This window comes from Apostichopus japonicus, chromosome 13 (assembly GCF_037975245.1).
Source record: "Apostichopus japonicus isolate 1M-3 chromosome 13, ASM3797524v1, whole genome shotgun sequence".
In the NCBI taxonomy this organism is placed as follows: domain Eukaryota; kingdom Metazoa; phylum Echinodermata; class Holothuroidea; order Aspidochirotida; family Stichopodidae; genus Apostichopus; species Apostichopus japonicus.
In genome coordinates this window covers 14976519-14997166 of record NC_092573.1, presented here as the reverse complement: position 1 = coordinate 14997166, position 20648 = coordinate 14976519, and the positions used below count along the sequence as shown (strand labels likewise).

Below are 20648 nucleotides of genomic sequence, written 5' to 3'. Positions count from 1 at the left end.
TAGTGCGCTGAGGATGGAGCTAGCGCTGTAACCCCTGATCAATAAGTTATACAAAACTACAGTATACAGTAGGTTACTTCTGAACACCGACAGTCAAGCAATATTATATGTAATGCAGTTTCACGATATCCGCCTAAAACGTAAAGTCTGGGTGTGTTGGTGATATTGATGGAGTTAATGGTGTTGATGATGGTGTTGTTGATGATGGAGGTGTTGATGGTGATGGTGATGAAGTTGATGGTGGTGATTGTGATGGTGATGATGGAGGTGTTGGTGGTGATTGTGGTGCTGGTAGTGATGGTGTGTCGCAAACTCCACCTTTAGGCTTGTGTACTTTAAATTTAGTGCGTGAATAACGATGTACCTCCATACCACACCATAGAGGTCACGTAGCTAAGTTTAACGATCTGATCAACTCCTTGGACTGCCTCTTTAGTAATCTTGTAGATCGATAACAATACTGAGAGAAAAATCATTCGAGATTGAGGACTTTCTTTACGAGATTTATATATTTTAGTACAATATACGTATCTATAGCAATTACAAATGCGCGTGATATATATATATATATATATATATATATATATATATATATATATATATATATATATATATATATATATATATATATATATATAAATGATTTCGAGTTGATCAGCATCGTGATTGCTCTCTAGAGAATGTCACCAAATAAAAGAAAATATATGATCATTTGTAAAGCCCATGGCGTAGGAACAGGAGGGCCGATGATAGGGTGGGGGGGGGGAGGGAGGCAAGAGGACATCTTGCCATCACTTTTCAAAATGTGTTTGAGGAGGAGAGGATGTTTGTTTCTGCTCCTAACTTTTCCAACTATGGATGCAATTCAATGCAGTGATAGATCGTTCAAACGGACCTTTTGTATTAGCAAAATGAGTTCCGGGAAACCAAATGCAGGTGAGGATTCCATTTATTATATAAATCTAAAATTCCATCAAATTTTCGGTTAAAAATGGTAAAAAATTGGAAGCAAAATAGTTTATTTAGAAATTCAACATAAATAGTAACATTATTAATAAATAAAAAAAGTAGAAATAAAAAATATAAATATTTGAACAAGATAAAACAAAATCGATATTTTGAGAAAAGATATCTGAAAGTTTACATACAACGTCGAAACTTCGACATATATATATAGTCAAGATTTTTGAGGACAAGTCCAAAGACTGATAATTTATAAAACTGTCGGCTTAAACTGAAATTTTGTGAAAAGGAGGAAATGTTAATATTTGAAGGCGTAATTTTCGAGATAAATAGTCCAACTTATTCAGATAAAGCAGTCAAAAAACATTGCAATATTTTTGTCGAAGTTTCCAAGTTTACACTGAGGGAATAAAATCATAAAATAAAGTACATGAAACATCAACATGATTGTCCAAATTTTTCAGATAAAATAGTCCAAAGTTCCCCATAATATGTCAAAGTTTCCAACTTTAAACTGAGGGGTAAAAAATCCTAAATTAAAGTACACAAAACATCAAAATGATTGTGCAAATATGGTGTTAGTTTTTTTGGAGATAAATAGTTAACATTTGTAGATTACAAGTTGAAATTTCCAATGTCTCGTTTAGACCATGGTAACATTTATAAAACTAAATTCTTCCGTGGAAGACCCTCCCTTTTTTTTTCTTTTTTTTTTCTCCTATCACCTTCTGATAGCTTCCTATACGGCAACTGGTGTTATCGTCGACTCTAAAAATGTAAAAATGTCACATATAAGTATTAATAACATTCATTTAAAGTATAATTTATTTTCATTTTTTAACCCATTCTTTTTTACTTGGAAATGAAACACGATTATATTCAGGCTAGTGACCGCTATATCAAATTCTCTTCGCACTGAGCAAGAAAATTTAGTATATTTCGTCTGACCGGATTTGAATTTCGGAATTAATAAGGTAATGTCAAAGATTATTAAAGGACTTAAAAAATCTTATAAAGCCTAATTATAAGATCCTTAACACGAAGAAGATGCACGTGGCTTTGGGCCACAGCAATAGATATAATGTGAACCAAATCATTTTTTTGGTCAATTGAATGGAGGCTCTTATAACAAGAATATCAAAAATGCAACAGCAGTATTCCAATTGTCAGACTATGCCGCTAACTAATAATTGCAATTTTTGATTCATGATTATGATTCATGTCGCTATTTCCAATCACTGGATAATACTAATGACCTTTGACACACAGGATGACTTCGAACAGATTTTTGTCGTGACGTGTCATAGTCAAGGTAATGACTATTCTGGTGGTCAAGATAGTCACATTTAAAATATGTTTTTGAATCTCTGGAATGCTCCTTTAAGGCTAATTTGATGATGATGATGATGGTGATGATGATGATGATGATGATGATGATGATGATGATGATGATGATGATGATGATGATGATGATGATGATGATGATGATGATGATGATGATGATGATGATGATGATGATGATGATGATGATGATGATGATGATGATGATGATGAAGAAGATGATGATGATGAAGAAGATGATGATGATGATGTCGGTCATTAGTGCAGTCCTAGGTTAAAGGTAGTCCATTGTTTTTTAATTTAAAAAAAAAACTCCAACAAAACTTTTAATATCATATCAACAACAGAGCTCCCTTGAATGACATCCAAAAGCATTTGAGCTTAACAAATTTGCAATTTATTGTATAAACATGTCATTTGAAGTCATAAAAGAATAACGTAAACCAATTTAGTTCTGTGTTGCATCTGAGCCTAACTGACCTAATTGTCTCTGTGTTAGACTACATAACTCAATCACTTTCATTGATGAATCTGAGATGTTCAAAACTCTCAAAACTTAAAAATGTTGAAGAAATACAACCAGGAGTGATAGCAGTGCCTGTTAACAGTCTTCAAAATATCCAAGCTTGTGTCAAGTTTGTGTCATCCGTTAAACATTTAAGGAATATAGAAGTGTTCTATAAATGTGACTTCGATGACAGCTACGACATAAGAGGTTCCTTGATATTGATGCATTCTTGACACAACGATATACAAATGCTTCTCGGCCTTTTGGATAAGATCATGTGTAGTATCTGTTCTTTTCGAGGGGAATGGTGATACACACCCGACGATGATCACACAGTCACAGTCCCAATGTAAGGGGACTGGGGGTTGAGAGCGGATCAGTCGTTCGAAAGTTTCGTTTTCGTGCCAAGCTTCTTTCCTGGGTGACATTTCTTAAAAAAAAAAGTATATACAATATGCTACAAAGACGTATTTTAACCATCGATCCGTCAATTTTGGAAGGTTCAGAGAAGGAAGTCCTATATATGGAATACAGCAAACAGTCTATAGAATTGTTTTATCATCTAGCGTCATGCTAGCTCTATATCGTATGCATAAACATACATAAAATTACACGGATATTCACAATTTGTTTAACGAGTTCAAGCCTCATACTAAGTCTAAAATGGTAATTTTTTGGGATATACGGCTACAAAATATGCTGCTAGGGTAGTAGATTTTTCAATAAACATATAAAGAACATATTGTATACGTTTGTCAGAATTTGTGGTATTTTAATTATAAATTCATATCGTAGACTATTGTTATGAAAAAACACTGTCATCGGCTGTCTCTGATAAAAACGCTGTTATATTAGTAATATGAAATTGGTTGATTGTTCATCGACAATAAGGTCTTGGTCTCTTGTCACGGACTTGTCGCTCTTTCTTAAAGTATTTTTCCTCATTTAGAGGATCCTTACTTCAGCAGATGGTATAAGAATAGCGAGAAGTGATAACATACAAAATAGAGTAATCGAGACAGATTTCGTAGTACATGACATAACATTGCAATCGTCAAGTTGTTCAGGAAAAAGTATGTTTGTCGTCATGTGAGGGCTCTACACAGGGCCCTTATCCCGTTTATGTCTTTTATTTTCGCACAAACAAATGATATAAACTGCTCAGAAATATCACTAATCAAAACAAATTTCCCAAATATAGAAGCTTAGCTGAGCTTCCAGCGATGCTGCTTTTGTTTCTATTATGGCTTTCTGGAAGTGTTTTACTGCCACTTTATTGTAAATGGAATATTAAAAACAAACACTTTGGCAAATTGTGGAATAGTTTCTCTAATCAAAACGTTGTCGGATGTAAGCGACGGACAAACCAGTTGTCTAACCCTATACATTCCATCTCTCCAGGTAACGTACTATGTCAAAATGTCACAAATCTTATCAAAACAATCTTTGATGATGTTTTGTCCAATCCAATCCAACAAATCCAATGTTTCATGATGTTTTGTCCAATAGCTTTGTCCAATCAAATGGGTTCTGTCGAAACCAGACGATGCTTTAGTATTCGTCACGTGAGCATTCCTCGAGAGGAGTTTTTCTGTAACCCCAGAGGAACGCGAGAGGTACAACAATGAAACACACGATGGCGTTGAACCAGAAAACGTAAATGACGGAACCCATGACGTCATAGATGACACCTATTGATGAAAGACAAAGTCACATATTATGTTGATGATGATTTTGGAAGAAATAATGAGAGATACGGGATCATTTCATGTTATACTGGTTGAGTGCATGGTGGGGGGGGGGGGCAGGGGAGGAATTTAACCCCCTCCCTAAATTTTAACCAGCCATTCTTGTTACTCCTACCAGGAAGTTCCCTGTTGTGAGCAATACGACAATGGCTAATTACGATTTGTGATATTATGTGTTGGCTTAGCGTAGTATCGACACATAGTAATTAATTATAAACAATGCACGTAAAAAGGCTGCCAAGTTTTTCACGATGTTTTACTATCAAAATATATGATACAAAAAAAGGTGAAAGCATCTTACCTGAAACCAAGCCACCTAGTTGCATCATTATACCGTCCATCGAGAAACCAATCACAGCAGCTTGGGCGAAATGGCCATGACATACAATAGAGGGCAGTATACCAAGAATACTTGATTGATTAAGACCTTGACTAAATCCACTGAATGCTGACAGTGTTGCCAGAAGGAAGAAATTGGTTACGAAAGGACTTGTAAGCATAGTAACCCCATTCACAAGAAACGGTATAGCGCTACTCATGTAGGGGTTCATTTTGTCAAAATGGAACAGGGCCGTCGCAAAGAGTCTGCCCATGGCTCCAGCTACCCCGCCTACTGTGGGAAGCAAAGCAGCCTGATCGTCTGAAAGTCCCTGGGTTACTCCAAGGGTAACAAGAAATAAAGCCCAAGATGTATATATGTAAAAGGCAATTCCTTCGATTGTCATTAAATATGGAAAGTTTCTATGTCGAAACATCAATGAGAGACACGGCAGGTATTTATCGCTCCATGTTAGTTTATTTTCTGACAAGCCGATTTTCATTTCGCTACATCCGCCTTCCTCAGAGTTTGAGTTCCATTCTGGAATCCCATCGTCTGTCTCATCGACTGGCGTTCTTATAATAGCAAATCCTCCAGCAATGTTATTCCAAATAATGGCCCCCATAATCAAGAGAGCGCCCTGGAGCCCATACATGTCCTTTAGATACTGTGCGATGGGTGGCAACGTGGCAACACCGACAAAATGGAATAATGATGCCAATGTAGATATCTTTGGAAAGTCCTGTTTAAAGTGTTGTTTCAATGCTAAATAGTGCGGCAGATCGGCGATTCCAAGACCTGCTCCTGTACATGGATATATCAAGTGTTAATATCACGTGTAGGGTCACAAACTTGGTGTACTTACTGTATTGGTATCATAGAAATTGAACTAGGAAGAATGCTTGCACAGTGTATCGCCGTGCGTTTAAGCAGGGAAAGCCTTGAAAAAGTGAGGGCGCTTTGAGTTGTACGGCAAAAAGCCAGATCATTTGTACGTCGTCATATACATACATTGTGCATTCGACTTTAGAAACTAAATTTGATATTCACCACTTTTTCGAAAGAGTAGGTGTATTTTGCACAACAGAGACATGTAATGGCGACCAGAGTGGTAAATACTATACTCCCGGTGACTTAAGAATCAACTTTGAACCAACTTTTCTCGCCTCTAAATGACTCGAGTTATTGGAGTGTTGTGTGTAACTTTTAATATCTGGAAAGTGCCATTTCTGGTATCTGAGAGTCACATTGCGAACATTTTTCTTGCTTGTATTATTTTAGTGCTCCACTCAAATAGTTTCATAGTTGTCCCTGAAAAAATGCCGTGAAAAAGCAACTCTCCATCCTCCCCACCCCCTTCCCCACACACACCTAGTTTTGTGTAATACTTCCATATTAGTCTGTGTATGCAGTTCTCAGTTTAATGTTAGGCTAGGCTAACTATGTCCAGGATCCAGTGAATAACAATACAGCAGCTGAGCAGACGACACTAGTAAAGTAATTAGATAACAATGTAATTGCTTCTACTATCGCTTCATAACAATTATCTGTGAAACTGCAGTCCACTGCCACATTTTCGACGATTTTGGCACCCATTTCGAGTGATTTATGTCAAATTTATCACTTTAGTTTTGTCAAAGACGATAGTGTTTGTATTACCCACCGGTACTTTCTTGCCGTACAAGCAAAGCGCCACCAGTAGGATGGGTGGCTTCACTGTATGTCGCATGACGTCATTCTCCCTACTTCAATTTTTATGATTGGTATAGTTAAAAGAACCATTAACACACATTAACACACAAAGGGCAGAAAAAGACATTAAAATAGTTTTCAAAGTAATCGCAGCAAAACAGTTTGTTAGCAGACTTGTGATTTGAGTATAGTCTCAGGGTGTGAAGCTTTGCAAACTTTCAGCTATATCAAGAATCTCGTCAGTTAAAGAAAATAGAAACTGCTTTTGCCTCACTGAATTGAAAGTGGATTAAGCCTAAATATAATGAATTACTTTGCGATGAGATTTAACTACGGACTAGCAATAATTCAGATATAGTTTACATTGCGCAAATAACATATCAGTATACTATGAATAAAATATAAACATGCTTACATTAATTGTGAAATTCTCATTAATTATTACCAAAAATAGTCATCTGAGGAATGATTGAGAATTTATCACGCAGCGTAACAGAAACACAATCAAGGTAAGCTATACAGCTACATGAAAAATATGAACTCAGTCGATGATAAAATCTCACAAATACCGAAATACTGAGAAAAGCCAACCATGTTACCCCCACAACAACCTACAGAGACATAACTGATAGTCCCCTCAGACATGGGAAGTGCCTAGTTAGTGCTGTTGTATTCAGGTATACACAGTTATTAAAGGGTGTGAAGACTCGTGCAAAAAGAAACGTCTAATGCCGGTAATCTGACCTAGTTTCGAATGAGGTGTAACAGAAGTGTTAAACACCACCATCGATCCCAGAAAATACACACACAGCTTATTACCGTCGGTAATTAGACACTAATGCACAGTCAGTACATACAGCTGCGTCAATACCCACAGCACAGTATATAAACGATACAGCGATGGACATCTCAGGTTCAGCTAAAGATAACAATTAAGGTATCACGTTTCATTACTGTCTGCATTTTGTAGCGACACGAATAAAACGTCACTTGCAAGCAACAGAAAGTTAACTTTTTCAGATGGCCGCACGCGGTTTGAGGCGAGTCTTCAATGCCTTTAAGGTATCACGTTTCATTACTATCTGCATTTTGTAGCGACACGAACAAAACGTCACTTGCAAGCAACATAAAGTTAACTTTTTCAGATGGCCGCACGCGGTTTGGGGCGAGTCTTCAATGCCTTTAAGCTACAAACAATTTAGTAACAAATCATTCGTTGGGCTTGTCGGTGGATATTTTAAATCCAGGTACAACAATCATAATAAATCATTCAGAAATAAGAAATATGGAAACGAAACTGCGGTATTGAAAGCAAATACGGATCTGATAAGGAATAAAAAGATAAACTATTTAATCAGATGGGGAAATCCTTAGACAATTTAACATATACCAGCGTGAGTCTGGTTAATGTAATCTGCAATGTATTGAAGAAAAGCTTGAATTTCTCCGTTTGAATGGAGACAAGATCAAGTAGGAGATCACATCTCATTATTGTTGTGACCGTTGTCATTGAAATAATGCCAAATATCTGTTATTTTTAGCACTTCACGTTTTGACTTTACAACGGGGTTCGTTTTAGATTGCTTAATACCTTTATCAACCTTGAACGCTGTCATAACGGTGAGAACTAGGAGGTAACTAAAATTGCTAAGTGCATGGGACTAGTTACACTGCAGGGAAATATGAATGAAAAAAAAATCATGGGAGAAGAAAAAAGAAACAAGATGTTGGATGACGAACTAATAAGGGCCGAATGAAGCACCACTGACTTGCTCATTAATCCTCCTTTGGTAATTAATAATAAGGAAAAAAGTGCCTACATTTAGATGGGATATAACTGTTTTCATTAATACCTCGTGAGTTAGTTGAAAACAAAATATCGACCTCTGAAGAAGATCCTGCTAGGATCGAAACGTCAGGCCAACTTACTTTTACACTAGTTAAAGGAATATGTAAACGATTGGTCAATAAATATTATATAAGTTACATATGTTTACGAAAGTAAAAAAAGTCGCCTGTGAACGGTTGTTTTAAGTCTATATAGATATAGAAGAAACGCCGTTGCTTTAAGAATCATTCAATGACATTAACGATAAACGATAAAATGCAAACATGAAATATTATGCGAATTATTAAGCGTATGTCTGTTTATGAACAAACGACCGGGATGTGAAGTATGAAGGCCATTGATGTGTGCTTCAAATCATTATATGTGTTTAATCTGGAATACCAAAAGGCATGTCTTGGTGCATGGGACTATTTCCAAAAAGTTGTTTATAAGTTGCCTAGACTGGCAGTGTGAAGTGCAACCAGATTCGAGATTTTCGTGCTGACCGTGCCACCAACAAAGACAAGGTAACTGTACTGTAGCAGTCGTCATAGTCAGCATTCCACATTATTTCACATCTCAAAGTTCACTTTGATGTATTATTTCCAGTTTCTGTTAAAAAGATTATAGCCTTTCATTTCGCCACTACTTGCTTTGATTGGTTTGCATGATAATTCAAATTAAACTAATAATGAACAAATCACTGTGTATCTAAAGTTGCTGCTTGTTTTAAATTGACTTCAGGAAGAGTTGTTTCTTTGTCATTACATTTTCAGACCCGTCACATCGAATGACTTGAGGGATTGTTGTTATTGTAAGAGTGTTTAGATTCGTTGTGCTTAATACTCAGCAGTACAACCATAAATCCAATCAATGTGATGATTGTGTGTTAATTACATTGTGAATGTAAAATTTATTACACAAACAGTAACATGAAATTGATATACTGTCATAGCATTCAGTGTCCCAAAGAATGCTAATGGTCAGTTAAATGCAAATATGTTTCATGTCACAAAGTTTACTATTGTTCCATTTTCTTTCAAGAAGATTATATCGGTTCATTTCATTCTTCATTTCTTTATTTGATACTGGTTGATTGTTGACTCTTAATTGAAATTAAACTATTATCTGCAGCAGATTATGAAAATACTGCTTATATATGGGTGACTATAGGAAAGTTTTATCTTTGTCATTTTCGTCATGGCCGACAGTTGATTATGATTTAAGTTTAGCTTTAAAATGATATTTACTATATAAACGTTGCAAGAGGTGGGGTATTTATGTGAAAAGTGAAGGCAAAATAATTTCAGTGTTAACTGGCTACCACCAAATATTCAAGATCCTTCCTTTTACTTGAGGATTTATAAGTATTGATCCGTTGTGCTTAATAGTATCACATCATAATCCTGTCAGAGAGCTGATAGTAAGTTGAACTTGTTGAACAGTACTAAATGCTCAATTATATACCAGCATGTTTAAGTTGCAAAGCTCACATGACATGTAAGATTATGTTTTTTTGTGTGGAATGTTCATGGGTTGATGTTTGTAATTGAACCTAAAGTAACAATGAACAGATCATTTTATGTATCTTTGCCTGAAATTTTAGCTACTGCTGCTGGTAGAGTTGTATCTTTATCAAATTTTACAATCAGTGAGTTGATTATGTTAATTTTGGTGAGCTTTCAAATATCTTATTACATATCGAGGGAGTTGGTTGAAAATTCGACCAAATGTTTTTTGTACATGCATCTCAGACACTAAAAAACTAAATTATTTAAATTTTCGTAAGCATGCACCTTTAAGAGATAGTACCTCTTGTTCATGTTATTGTTATTACCTTTTGTTTATGTTTTAGTTATTTTAGTTTTTTTTTCTATTATAGGTAAAAGTGGGACTTACATTGCTGAAAGATTTCAACCGTTTGAAAGTATGCTATCAATGTAGTTACGATCGCCTATTCAAACTGTCATCCATAACTGGACACAAAAGTTAAAATATCATGGCTGTAGTTTACTATTCATGCATGATTGTAGATGTACGGGATACCCTCTTAAGTGTTGAAATAATAGGTTGAATTCATGCTCTGAATTATTTGTGTTGTCATTCCTTTTTGTTGTTTCATAAATATGCCTTTCTGTTGCGATCGATTTAATGAAAAAGAGTGCCCCAAGCTGCTTTTAATCATTTACCTAAAACATGTGTAAAACGCTTACTGAACGGGTGCTATGTAGAAATCGCTGGCAAAATATTTCATAATAATTTTGTAGTTGCGTTACATGCTGATCATGTAAAACTTTACCAAACAGCAGTTAGGTAAATTTTAATTAAATGTTTTAGTGTTCTTATTTGACATGAAAATCAAGTAAAATTTTACTTAACCTGTGTAAAAAAAATTCTGAGTGTAGAAAATATACCAGTATATATATCCAACAGGACGAAAAGTTCTTGCGTGTGTTTAGCCGGCGAAGTCCTATACGATATTAATCCTACATATCTACACCAATACCTCCGTCATATACAACGCGAACCTTATACGAATAATATATATCCTGGTGCGAAATGCTTATTTTTTTACACTAAACATATATGTCATAATTATTAACATGATTGGAAAACTTAAGAATTTGGATTGAATAATTCTCTTCTTATATAAAGCTGCATCCGCGCGGCCATAACAATTACCTGCATTTTTTAATTAGGGAGCGGCCATTTTAAGCTCGTTACTGGAAAAGACAATCACATATTTCGACATTCAAAAATTTGGAATACAAACAGGTTTCCCACTGTATAGACTTACAGTACTAATATAACAGCATGCGTACGCCTATACGGATTCACTACAGGAACAGTAGGGGAGGGGCGTCTAAATCCCTCCGACTGATCTAGGTAAGGGAAAGAAAACTGTCTGGGCCCGATGGAGTGGTCTAATTCGTTTCCGATTTAATATTAATGTAAAACATATATCCCCCTCCCTCTGGACCTTCTACCCCCGACTGACGATGGATATGATAGGGCGGGTGCCTATGGTCACCCCCTTTCGTACGCCACTGTTACATGTGTTTCTCGTTGTAAACATTGATTCAACGATTCTGTACATGCTATACCACATGCATTATGCCGTATTCTATGGCAGTTCTATTTTACCACAGAAGTATTAATTACTATATACTACTGTTTCTCTATCTCGTCTTCATGGAATAATTTACAATTGTTTTATACGGAAGCGTAGAAGGGACATGGTGATGAAAGAGAAACAAACTCGTCAAAATGACAAAATTCAGAAAAATGAAGTTTTGCCGAGTTTAACAACTCGTCAAAACGACTATAAATTATTAAATTTGTCGAGATACAACAAGTCGTCAAAATGACAAAAATCTGAAAATTGACGTTTTGCCGAGATACAATAACTCATCAAAATAACAAAAATCTGAAAATTGACGTTTTGCCGAGATACAATAACTCATCAAAATAACAAAAATCTGATAATTGACGTTTTGCTGAGGTACAACAAGTCGTCAAAATTTTGTCATTTTGACGTCTTGTTGTATCTCGGCAAAACGTCAATTTTCAGAATTTTATCATTTTGACGACTTGTTGTATCTCGGCAAAACGTCAATTTTCAGAATTTTGTCATTTTGACGACCTGTTGTATCTCGGCATAACGTCAATTTTCAGAATTTTGTCATTTTGACGACTTGTTGCATCTCGGCAAATTTAATAATTTAGTCGTTTTGACGAGTTGTTAAACTCGGCAAAACGTCAATTTTCAGATTTTTGTCAGTTTGATGACTTGTTGTATTTCGGCAAAACGTCAAAATGCAGATTTTTGTCATTTTGACGACTTGTTGTATCTCGGCAAAACGTCAATTTTCAAAATTTTGTCATTTTGACGTCTTGTTGTATCTCGGCAAAACGTCAATTTTCAGAATTTTGTCATTTTGACGACTTGTTGCATCTCGGCAAATATGATAATAATTTAGTCGTTTTGAAGAGTTGTTAAACTCGGCAAAACGTCATTTTTCTGAATTATGTCATTTTGACGACTTGTTGTATCTCGGCAGAACGTCAATTTTCAGAATTTTGTCATTTTGACGACTTGTTGCATCTCGGCAAATTTAATAATTTAGTCGTTTTGACGAGTTGTTAAACTCGGCAAAACGTCAATTTTCAGATTTTTGTCATTTTGATGACTTGTTGTATTTCGGCAAAACGTCAAAATTCAAATTTTTGTCATTTTGACGACTTGTTGTATCTCGGCAAAACGTCAATTTTCAAAATTTTGTCATTTTGACGTCTTGTTGTATCTCGGCAAAACGTCAATTTTCAAAATTTTGTCATTTTGACGTCTTGTTGTATCTCGGCAAAACGTCAATTTTCAGATTTTGTCATTTTGATGACTTGTTGTATTTCGGCAAAACGTCAAAATTCAGATTTTTGTCATTTTGACGACTTGTTGTATCTCGGCAAAACGTCAATTTTCAAAATTTTGTCATTTTGACGTCTTGTTGTATCTCGGCAGAACGTCAATTTTCAGAATTTTGTCATTTTGACTTGTTGCATCTCGGCAAATATGATAATAATTTAGTCGTTTTGACGAGTTGTTAAAGTCGGCAAAACGTCATTTTTCTGAATTTTGTCATTTTGACGAGTTTGTTTCTCTTTCATCACCATGTCCCTTCTACGCTTCCGTAGTTTTACCTGAAATAGCGACACTGATGAACATCTGCCAAACCTCTGAGGCAAAGAGACCGCAATAAATGTAACCAAGACCAGCGAACAGACCACCAAATATACTCAACTTACGATGTGAAAACCGTCGGAGTAAAAGTCGTGTGACTGGAGCTTAGGATATGCAAGAAATATGTAAAATGAAAATAGTAACTATAACTGAGAAATTAAGAATATGCAACAGGTTAGAATCGGTGGCGGACATTTGAATCAAGCGCGCCCAATGGTGCATACATCTAATAATATGTAATGTATTTTTGCAACACTCATATTTTGTATTATTTTGTTCTCAGCCTGAAAGGCACGTGGGCCTAAGCCATAAATAAATTAACATTTTGTTGGTACATTAATCAAATATCCAGATTTTTGTAGTCAGTCTGTAATGAAACACAATAGTTTACGTTTATTTGGGTTTCCGTTACGATACACGTGACATATAAGGAAAAAACACCATATCTGGTTCAAAACAATACGCATAACTGTTTGTCTTCCAGACTATAGGACATTAACTAGGATTCCTGTATATACTTGTCCATGGGTTATACCTGGACTCACGACTTGGGGCTTACTATAATATCAAAACTCGACCCGATACGGCCGTATAATAGATATATACATAGATAAACATAAATACGTGAAGATATGTAGCAATTTACGACGTTTAAAGCGAAAACCTAACAAGTATAAGACCAGTCATAAAGACCAAACAATCATATACATAGTAATGCATTTAATTAAAATATAAAGACATAACCACTTACACATCAAGTAAATAAGACCGCTCTGCAAACCAAACGCCCATGCTACTATTGTATGATTAGTCCTAAAATGTTGGACGATGCTTGCCACGAAGATTCCATTTGCCTTTAGAGTACCACTCACGAAAAACTGGTGTAGTAAACACGAAGTAAAGGTTAACCACTTATCGCATCTTGCCATGCTAGGCTTCTTCCCGTGTTTTGCTGCTTTTAAGAGGAGTACACGACTCTTAAACTAGGATATCGCCCAAAATAAAGCTTTTTTTTATGCTTAGCTGTTTGGAGGGATTTAATTGTTCATGTACAAATACCTGAATACTATAAACTAAGATATGTTTTTATGTCCTCTTAGAAGAAATGTACGGATCGATACAGGAATAACGTAGTAGAAAGATTAATCGCTTTGCTGTTACAGTCATACTTCACAATGATAGCCTGCTGAATTGTTCGCAACCTTTTAATGCTACAAGTATATTAGCAGTGATTTGTGGTAATCATGGGAATTTATACTTGACGACGGTGGCTGAGTTTCTGTACATAAAAATTAAGTTGTATAAAATAGATATTGAAATATTTGGGAATAAATATTATAAACGTTTCATTCCATTCAAAGTCTAAATGGAACATTAGAAATATTTTAAAGGATAGTACAAGATATTGATACTTTTACATTTTTTTCACAATATTTTAAATTAGTAAAAACTATCCAGTGTTGTGTGTATTCTTCACGGTTCTATTCATTTCGTTATTTGTATTTTCAATGCTGGGGCGTGCACGGTGATGAGGGTGGTTGGGAAGGGGGTGGGGAAGAGGAACTGAATCATTGTCACCGTGGTAATTCTGGCTTGGTGTAAAGGTCAATATGTATACCGGTGCCATTGCAGTCAAGGTTAGGGGGTATGTATATGCGTGCGAATGTAAGGACTCATACCAGCGTACCCACGACTATTCTGGGGTAACATAGGGGGATTCACATGGCTACTTATTGTTGTATGGTACCTATTGTTTTATGGTGACAATAACCCATCTTTAAATTTCGTTATAGGACTCTCCGTTGCTTCATGCATCTGACCTTTCTAATTCAGCTATAGGAACTTCTCTTATATGCGAGTATTTGGGTGACGGGTTTCCAAATTTGGAGAAAAGGGACGAGAGCCAACGAGAACGGAAAAATAAGCTATATGGAAGAAAGGGAAAACATATAACTAACAATAAATCGAAAGAAATCATCTCCAGTCTTACAGTTGTAAATAATGAATAATCATCGCCATGGTAACATCATCTCATCAATTTAACAACATATTAATTTGCGCATTGATGTAATTGAATATGGAATGTAAATGGAATGCCTTTCAAGACTTTTAAGGTTTTCTGTAGAGAGAAACATGTGTTTTATAGGTTTTCACGCAGGCCTACCGTATGTGGATCGAGGTATTGCATGGTGACCATCCCCCAGCTATAATATGATAAAGATTGACTGTCACTGTCGCCATCTTTCTCAAGTTCTCCTTCGAAATGAAGTGATTATTGCAACAACTTTATCTGCAGACATGCCACCCTGTGCTCCCATCGCGTGGTCCCACCCCGTGAGTCCCACCCCTCCCTACCCTACACGTTCTCCTCTTCGTCAGATGTACTCTTATTGTATTATGCAGTCTTCATCTAATGAATCATTACCTTTGCTATCCACACATATGAAAAGATCGCCGCCTTTGCCCACATGTAAGTTCGCATATTTTCAAGCATGATAGCCTAGTGGTTCTATATAGGCTTGCTTATATCCTAAACCCCAACTGGAATGAGTTAGTCCTACATAAGGTAATCAACCGAACCCCAGCGTCAATATATACACATTAAATTTGTGATATAAAAGACTGAAATTAATTCAAACTACACGTCTGGTTTTCATCATGCAACAGCTGCCACACCCGTTTCAGGGTAATACAGTCTTGTAAAATAACCCTGACTTTCATATCAGAAATTACACAAAGGATTACACAAAACATCAAAACAATAGATAAACTTCACACAATTAAACCTTGAAGTTGTCATTGTTATTCTTTGTCCTGTACAGGTCAAATTGCGAGAGATTCGACACTGTATACCAAGGACTTTCACAAATTGCGATATTATGCTTCTTACACGTATAACCATTTTGAACGAAGACGTGGCGAGCCTCTGGAATAGTTATAAGCAAGTACTATCAAGGCCATGCAATTAATCATCACTATTTGACAAGTGTCAAGGGTTCCAGGTTTGTATTTCTTTGTCCTCTTTCCTTCTTTTGTTTTCCAAGGCAAGCTGCTGTGACGTCAAAATGTTTATGTACTTTTAATGGGTTACATATGGGTCCCATTGTTCTTATGTGCATGAGGCCTAGAAGAAAAAAAAAATGAAAATTTTCTGAGCATTACTTTTTTGGTAAGTGAATCTGTAATCAGTCTAGCCCGCGGTACCATAAACATTTGCAATGTAGCATATGTGTAGTGCAACGGGCTATATTCAATATATATAAATATATTGGTGCATTTGGTTATCCATTAACCTCCGTTTCATATGTATGTTGGTACCACTTAGGACATTCCGGATTATATTCACTAGTTATCCTCTCATGTAGTGTAAACTTGATATAGGCTATATTAGCAAAAACGGAGACTTGGTTACAACCAAACACATACTTATACGAATGATAACAATTCCAAATAAAAATTTAATCAATATCATATTAACTGCATTGTAAGAGATGATACGATAAGATCATCTACCCAGATTTATTTCATGTTTATTGAGACCACTTCTAGAAAGAAAAATTCGATTATTGGTGTTACTTATATCGCCCACCTATACTACTCTCAGGACTTTTCTTCATTGACGACTTGTCATCACTTACAGACATTAAAAATTCTTCAAATAAAATTTGGTTTGCAATTGGAGCCTTTAATATTAACTTACTGAAGTACGGAGAAGATAACGCGACCACAAATTTACCTCGACATTTCTATTCATCATTCCATTTTCCCGTTAATTACTAAGCCTACACGTATTACCGAATATTTTACAACTATATGATTGATAATATTTTTTTATAAATGATTTAGCGGTTCCTCGAACCCGTGCATTTTGTAATTTCTGATTTAGTGATGACGTACCCGCCTGTCTATGTTACAACAAATGATTATGAATCCGATATTTCCAAGAACGAAGATTCGATCTTCTACAAGAGAAAATTTACAGCTGCATATGTATCGAATAAAGTCTTAGAGTTACGGTCGTTAGACTGGAATTTTCTTAATTCTATCAGTGATGCGAACAAAGCTAATGATCATTTTAGAGATACATTTACAACAATCTATAAAAGGCAATTTCTTATTACGGACACACAGAGTAATTAAAAGTGAAAACCATCAAAAGTCTTCTCCCTGGCTAACTCGAGGGATACTCAAGTCAACTCGAGATAAGAATAAGTTTAAAAAATCCAACTTATGAAAATTAGACAGAGGTATACTATAGTTGTAAAAACCAACTTACGGTTATTATCAGAAGAGCTAAGGAACTATATACGTTTATTAGAAAACAGCAAAACCAGCCAGACAACAACCTGGAAATTAATTAATGAATTGACCAAAGGTAAATCGAGTAGTCAACAGATTACAAAAGTTATGGATAAGGGGCGCACGACAGGTGGTGATGGAATTGCCATTAACATTTTTTTTTAATAAGCGTTGGCCCTTCTTTGGCTGAGGAGATACGTGACCGCAATATCAATTCAACTGATTTTCTAAGTTTTTGAAACAAAAGTTCCATATTCCTCTTGCTATACTAATCCCTCAGAAGTTATCAATGTCATTGATGATCTTGGAAGTATAACTCTGCTGTTGGTGTTGATGATAATATCCGCCCATATTCTGAATCCACCTCCCATGTCATTGCTGAAACACTTACTCATATATTTAAAACATCTTTTAGCACTGGTGTATTTCCCGACTCAGCAAACATTGCTGGAGTCACTCCAATTTTCAAAGTTGGAGATTTCTGGATGCAATTTGTCTAATTATAGACCTATATCTGTTTGCAAGGCCTGTCAAATGTTCTCGAAAAGCTTGTTAATTCTAGAACTATATCATTTTTGGAAATCACGTTTCTTTGTAATGACCAATTTGGGTTTCGGAAAACTCGTTCCAGATACATGGCTGGTCTATAGACGTAATCGATTATTATTAAACTGTCTTTAATTACAAAGAGTTAAGGCATTTTGTAGATTTATCAATAGCTTTTGATACAGTCGAGCATGTTATTATTTATTGTTGGAACTGTACCAGTATGGTATAAGAGGTGTGAATGGCTACTAAGTTGCTTATGATAAGCAGTGTGTTATCGTAGATGGCCATACTCCTCAACGGATCTTGGTATCTCATACGGTGTATACCTGCACAAGGTTCCATACTGGGTCCTCTCCCGTTTCTGATTCGATCTCCCGGCTTGCTCTAGCTGATTGAAGTTTCGTCTCTTTGCTGATGACACAAGTATCTCATTCAATAATAGTGACCTCGTTGCTTCTGAATCCGATGCTTAACAAAGATTTATGTCTCATATCTATAGTTGGTTTCGGGCCAATAAACTCTCTCTTAATATTGGAAAAGCCAGGTTTGTTACTTTCCATCCTTTATACCTATACTCATTCAAATTTAAGTTAAATCTTACTCTCGACAATATATAACTAAAACTTCTACGTGAAACTTCTACTGTACAATTCCTTGGATTCTTGCCTAACCAGCACTCAGTAAAACGCCCATGTTGATAGTGTCTGCTGCAAAGCTTCCATAATTCATTGGTATTTGTCTTTAAACTTAAGTTGCAGGTTCTACAGCAGGTCTTGAAGTCATTGTATTTCACGCTAGTTTACCCTCATCTCAGGCTCTTATTGAAATATCTTTTGGGGTAATACTCATTTCACACACCTGAAGAGACTATTTTGTTGCAAAAGAAAGTTAATACGACATATAGCCTGTTCTAGGCTGGACTGAAACAACATTTATGTTTAATGAATTACAAATTTTGACTATCTTTGATAATAGCCTATATATTCTTTACAGCTGCAGGCTTTTGTCGTTTGATATTTTCGTGGTTTCTTCCCTTTATCTTTGAAACGTTCTTTAATGAAAATTATCACTTTCAAAGTCATTTTACTAGAGAATCATCATCCCTCCATACTGAGTATTCCCGTACTGAAATGAGAAGAAAATCTGTCAGAATTTCTGATGCTTTTGTAGAGGACTTCACTTTTATTAAATCGGAAGTGCGCTCTCATTTTCAGAAGATTAATTACGCTCAATAATAACTTCATCAATGTCATGACTAATACTAGGTCAAGAGACATTGGTTTCGATAAAACAATGGATGGTTTTATTCTGACGAACGATAAGCGAAATCTTTCACACAACGAAAGAATATATAGCTACTCACGACCAGTGGCGTCACCAGACTTTTCAGTCTGGGGGGGGGGGGCACAGGGGGAACCAGCATTTGATGGGGGCACTTAGGTGGATACGAATCGCCGTCCTGGGGGAGGAGTCTAAGGTGAGGGAGTGCCCCCTCCCCTTTGGAAAATTTTCGCATACGGAGGATGGGCTAGATGCAAAATGGTGCCACATTTGATGCTAAATTCGATCTGAAGATATCTCCAGAAATTGCTATTTTTGAGGTAATGATTTTAACAACGCGCAGAATTTTGCAGAGGATATGAACCACATGCTGTCGATATTATGCCTAACCCTATCAATAGAACCTACATTTGTTGAATTAATGTGTGCATGACCCCCGACTCCTTTCTTGTCCTTCTCGTTTTCTCCCATTATCTATTAAGATGGCACGGGTTACGACTTCGATACCCGACGGTCAAGGATAAACTTTTTCATTTTTTCGCAGCCCATTTGAAGAAAATACGAATTACTGTGCTTCTTTGTCCTTATGAAACTCAGATGATGGGAGTTCAATATAACAAAATATATATATATTTTTTTACCAACCCAAATCTCAGATGGGGGGGGGGGCACTCGGGGGGCACTAGGTTTTCCAGGGGGGCACGTGCCACCCTGCCCCCCCCCTTGGCGACGCCACTGCTTACGACTACGACTACGACTTGGATTACGATATTCAACGACTCGACAACGATTACATATTTTACGACGAATTTACACCTGAACGGAAAACCTTTACTGTTTTTCATATTTTAATTCCATATAAAATCGGATATGTGTTGCCCCCGCTTCCGGGCGAATTATATTGTTTTTATGGTTTAGGATTTCGAGGATTTGTGTTTGGATTTTTCATTGGAGCCTGTCTGTAGGGTTCGTACGAGACGGCGATTTAGCGCAAAAAGGACTATAGTGTTTGAGGTGAGTGACGTACTTTTATATTTCATTATATAATTTACCGCCTAATAGCCCTAGCGTCCAAACTTTCTTACTTGAGATTTAGTTTTGGTTCAAGCATGCACTCTTATCTTCGTTTAAGGTTATGTTTACCCTGTATATGTGATTTGTATTCTTTTCTTCTTCCCCTTTCCCTCCCCTTTCTCTGTTTCTTCCTCTGCTCTATTTTTACTTTTTTTGGTTGATCTGTTTTGTACAAGCTTTGCTTTTTTTTCAGATTCTCCATAGTTTCTTACCCAACTATATGTCGATAAGAATTGGAATTGTATTATGAAAAGTGACATAAACGAAATGAAACGTGCTTAGTGTTGGTGTTTACTTTGATATCACGG

The 20648-nt window shown here is 36.0% G+C and overlaps 1 protein-coding gene and 1 pseudogene across 1 annotated transcript; one reads left to right on the top strand and one right to left on the bottom strand.

Annotated features, from left to right (window-relative positions):
• Positions 1 to 1099: 1099 nt before the first annotated feature.
• Positions 1100 to 14466, bottom strand: LOC139978865 (monocarboxylate transporter 2-like). Its single transcript, XM_071989398.1, has 4 exons — positions 13889 to 14466; positions 13098 to 13241; positions 4862 to 5683; positions 1100 to 4503 (listed from the first exon to the last, which is right to left on the bottom strand). Exons 1-4 carry the CDS (start codon positions 14064 to 14066, stop codon positions 4364 to 4366), a joined length of 1284 nt encoding a protein of 427 aa, XP_071845499.1. The 5' UTR covers positions 14067 to 14466; the 3' UTR covers positions 1100 to 4363.
• Positions 3060 to 3161, top strand: LOC139979262 (U2 spliceosomal RNA; annotated as a pseudogene).
• Positions 14467 to 20648: the final 6182 nt, after the last annotated feature.

Bases quoted from the DNA above. Each gene is read 5' to 3' on its own strand.
- LOC139978865 (XM_071989398.1), bottom strand. From the start codon at position 14,066: ATGGCAAGATGCGATAAGTGGTTAACCTTTACTTCGTGTTTACTACAC. The intron at 13,242-13,888 runs GTAAGTGGTTAT...GCATATCCTAAG, and splicing joins CGGTCTTATTTACTTGATGT to CTCCAGTCACACGACTTTTA. The intron at 5,684-13,097 runs GTAAAACTACGG...ATCCATGTACAG, and splicing joins CATCAGTGTCGCTATTTCAG to GAGCAGGTCTTGGAATCGCC.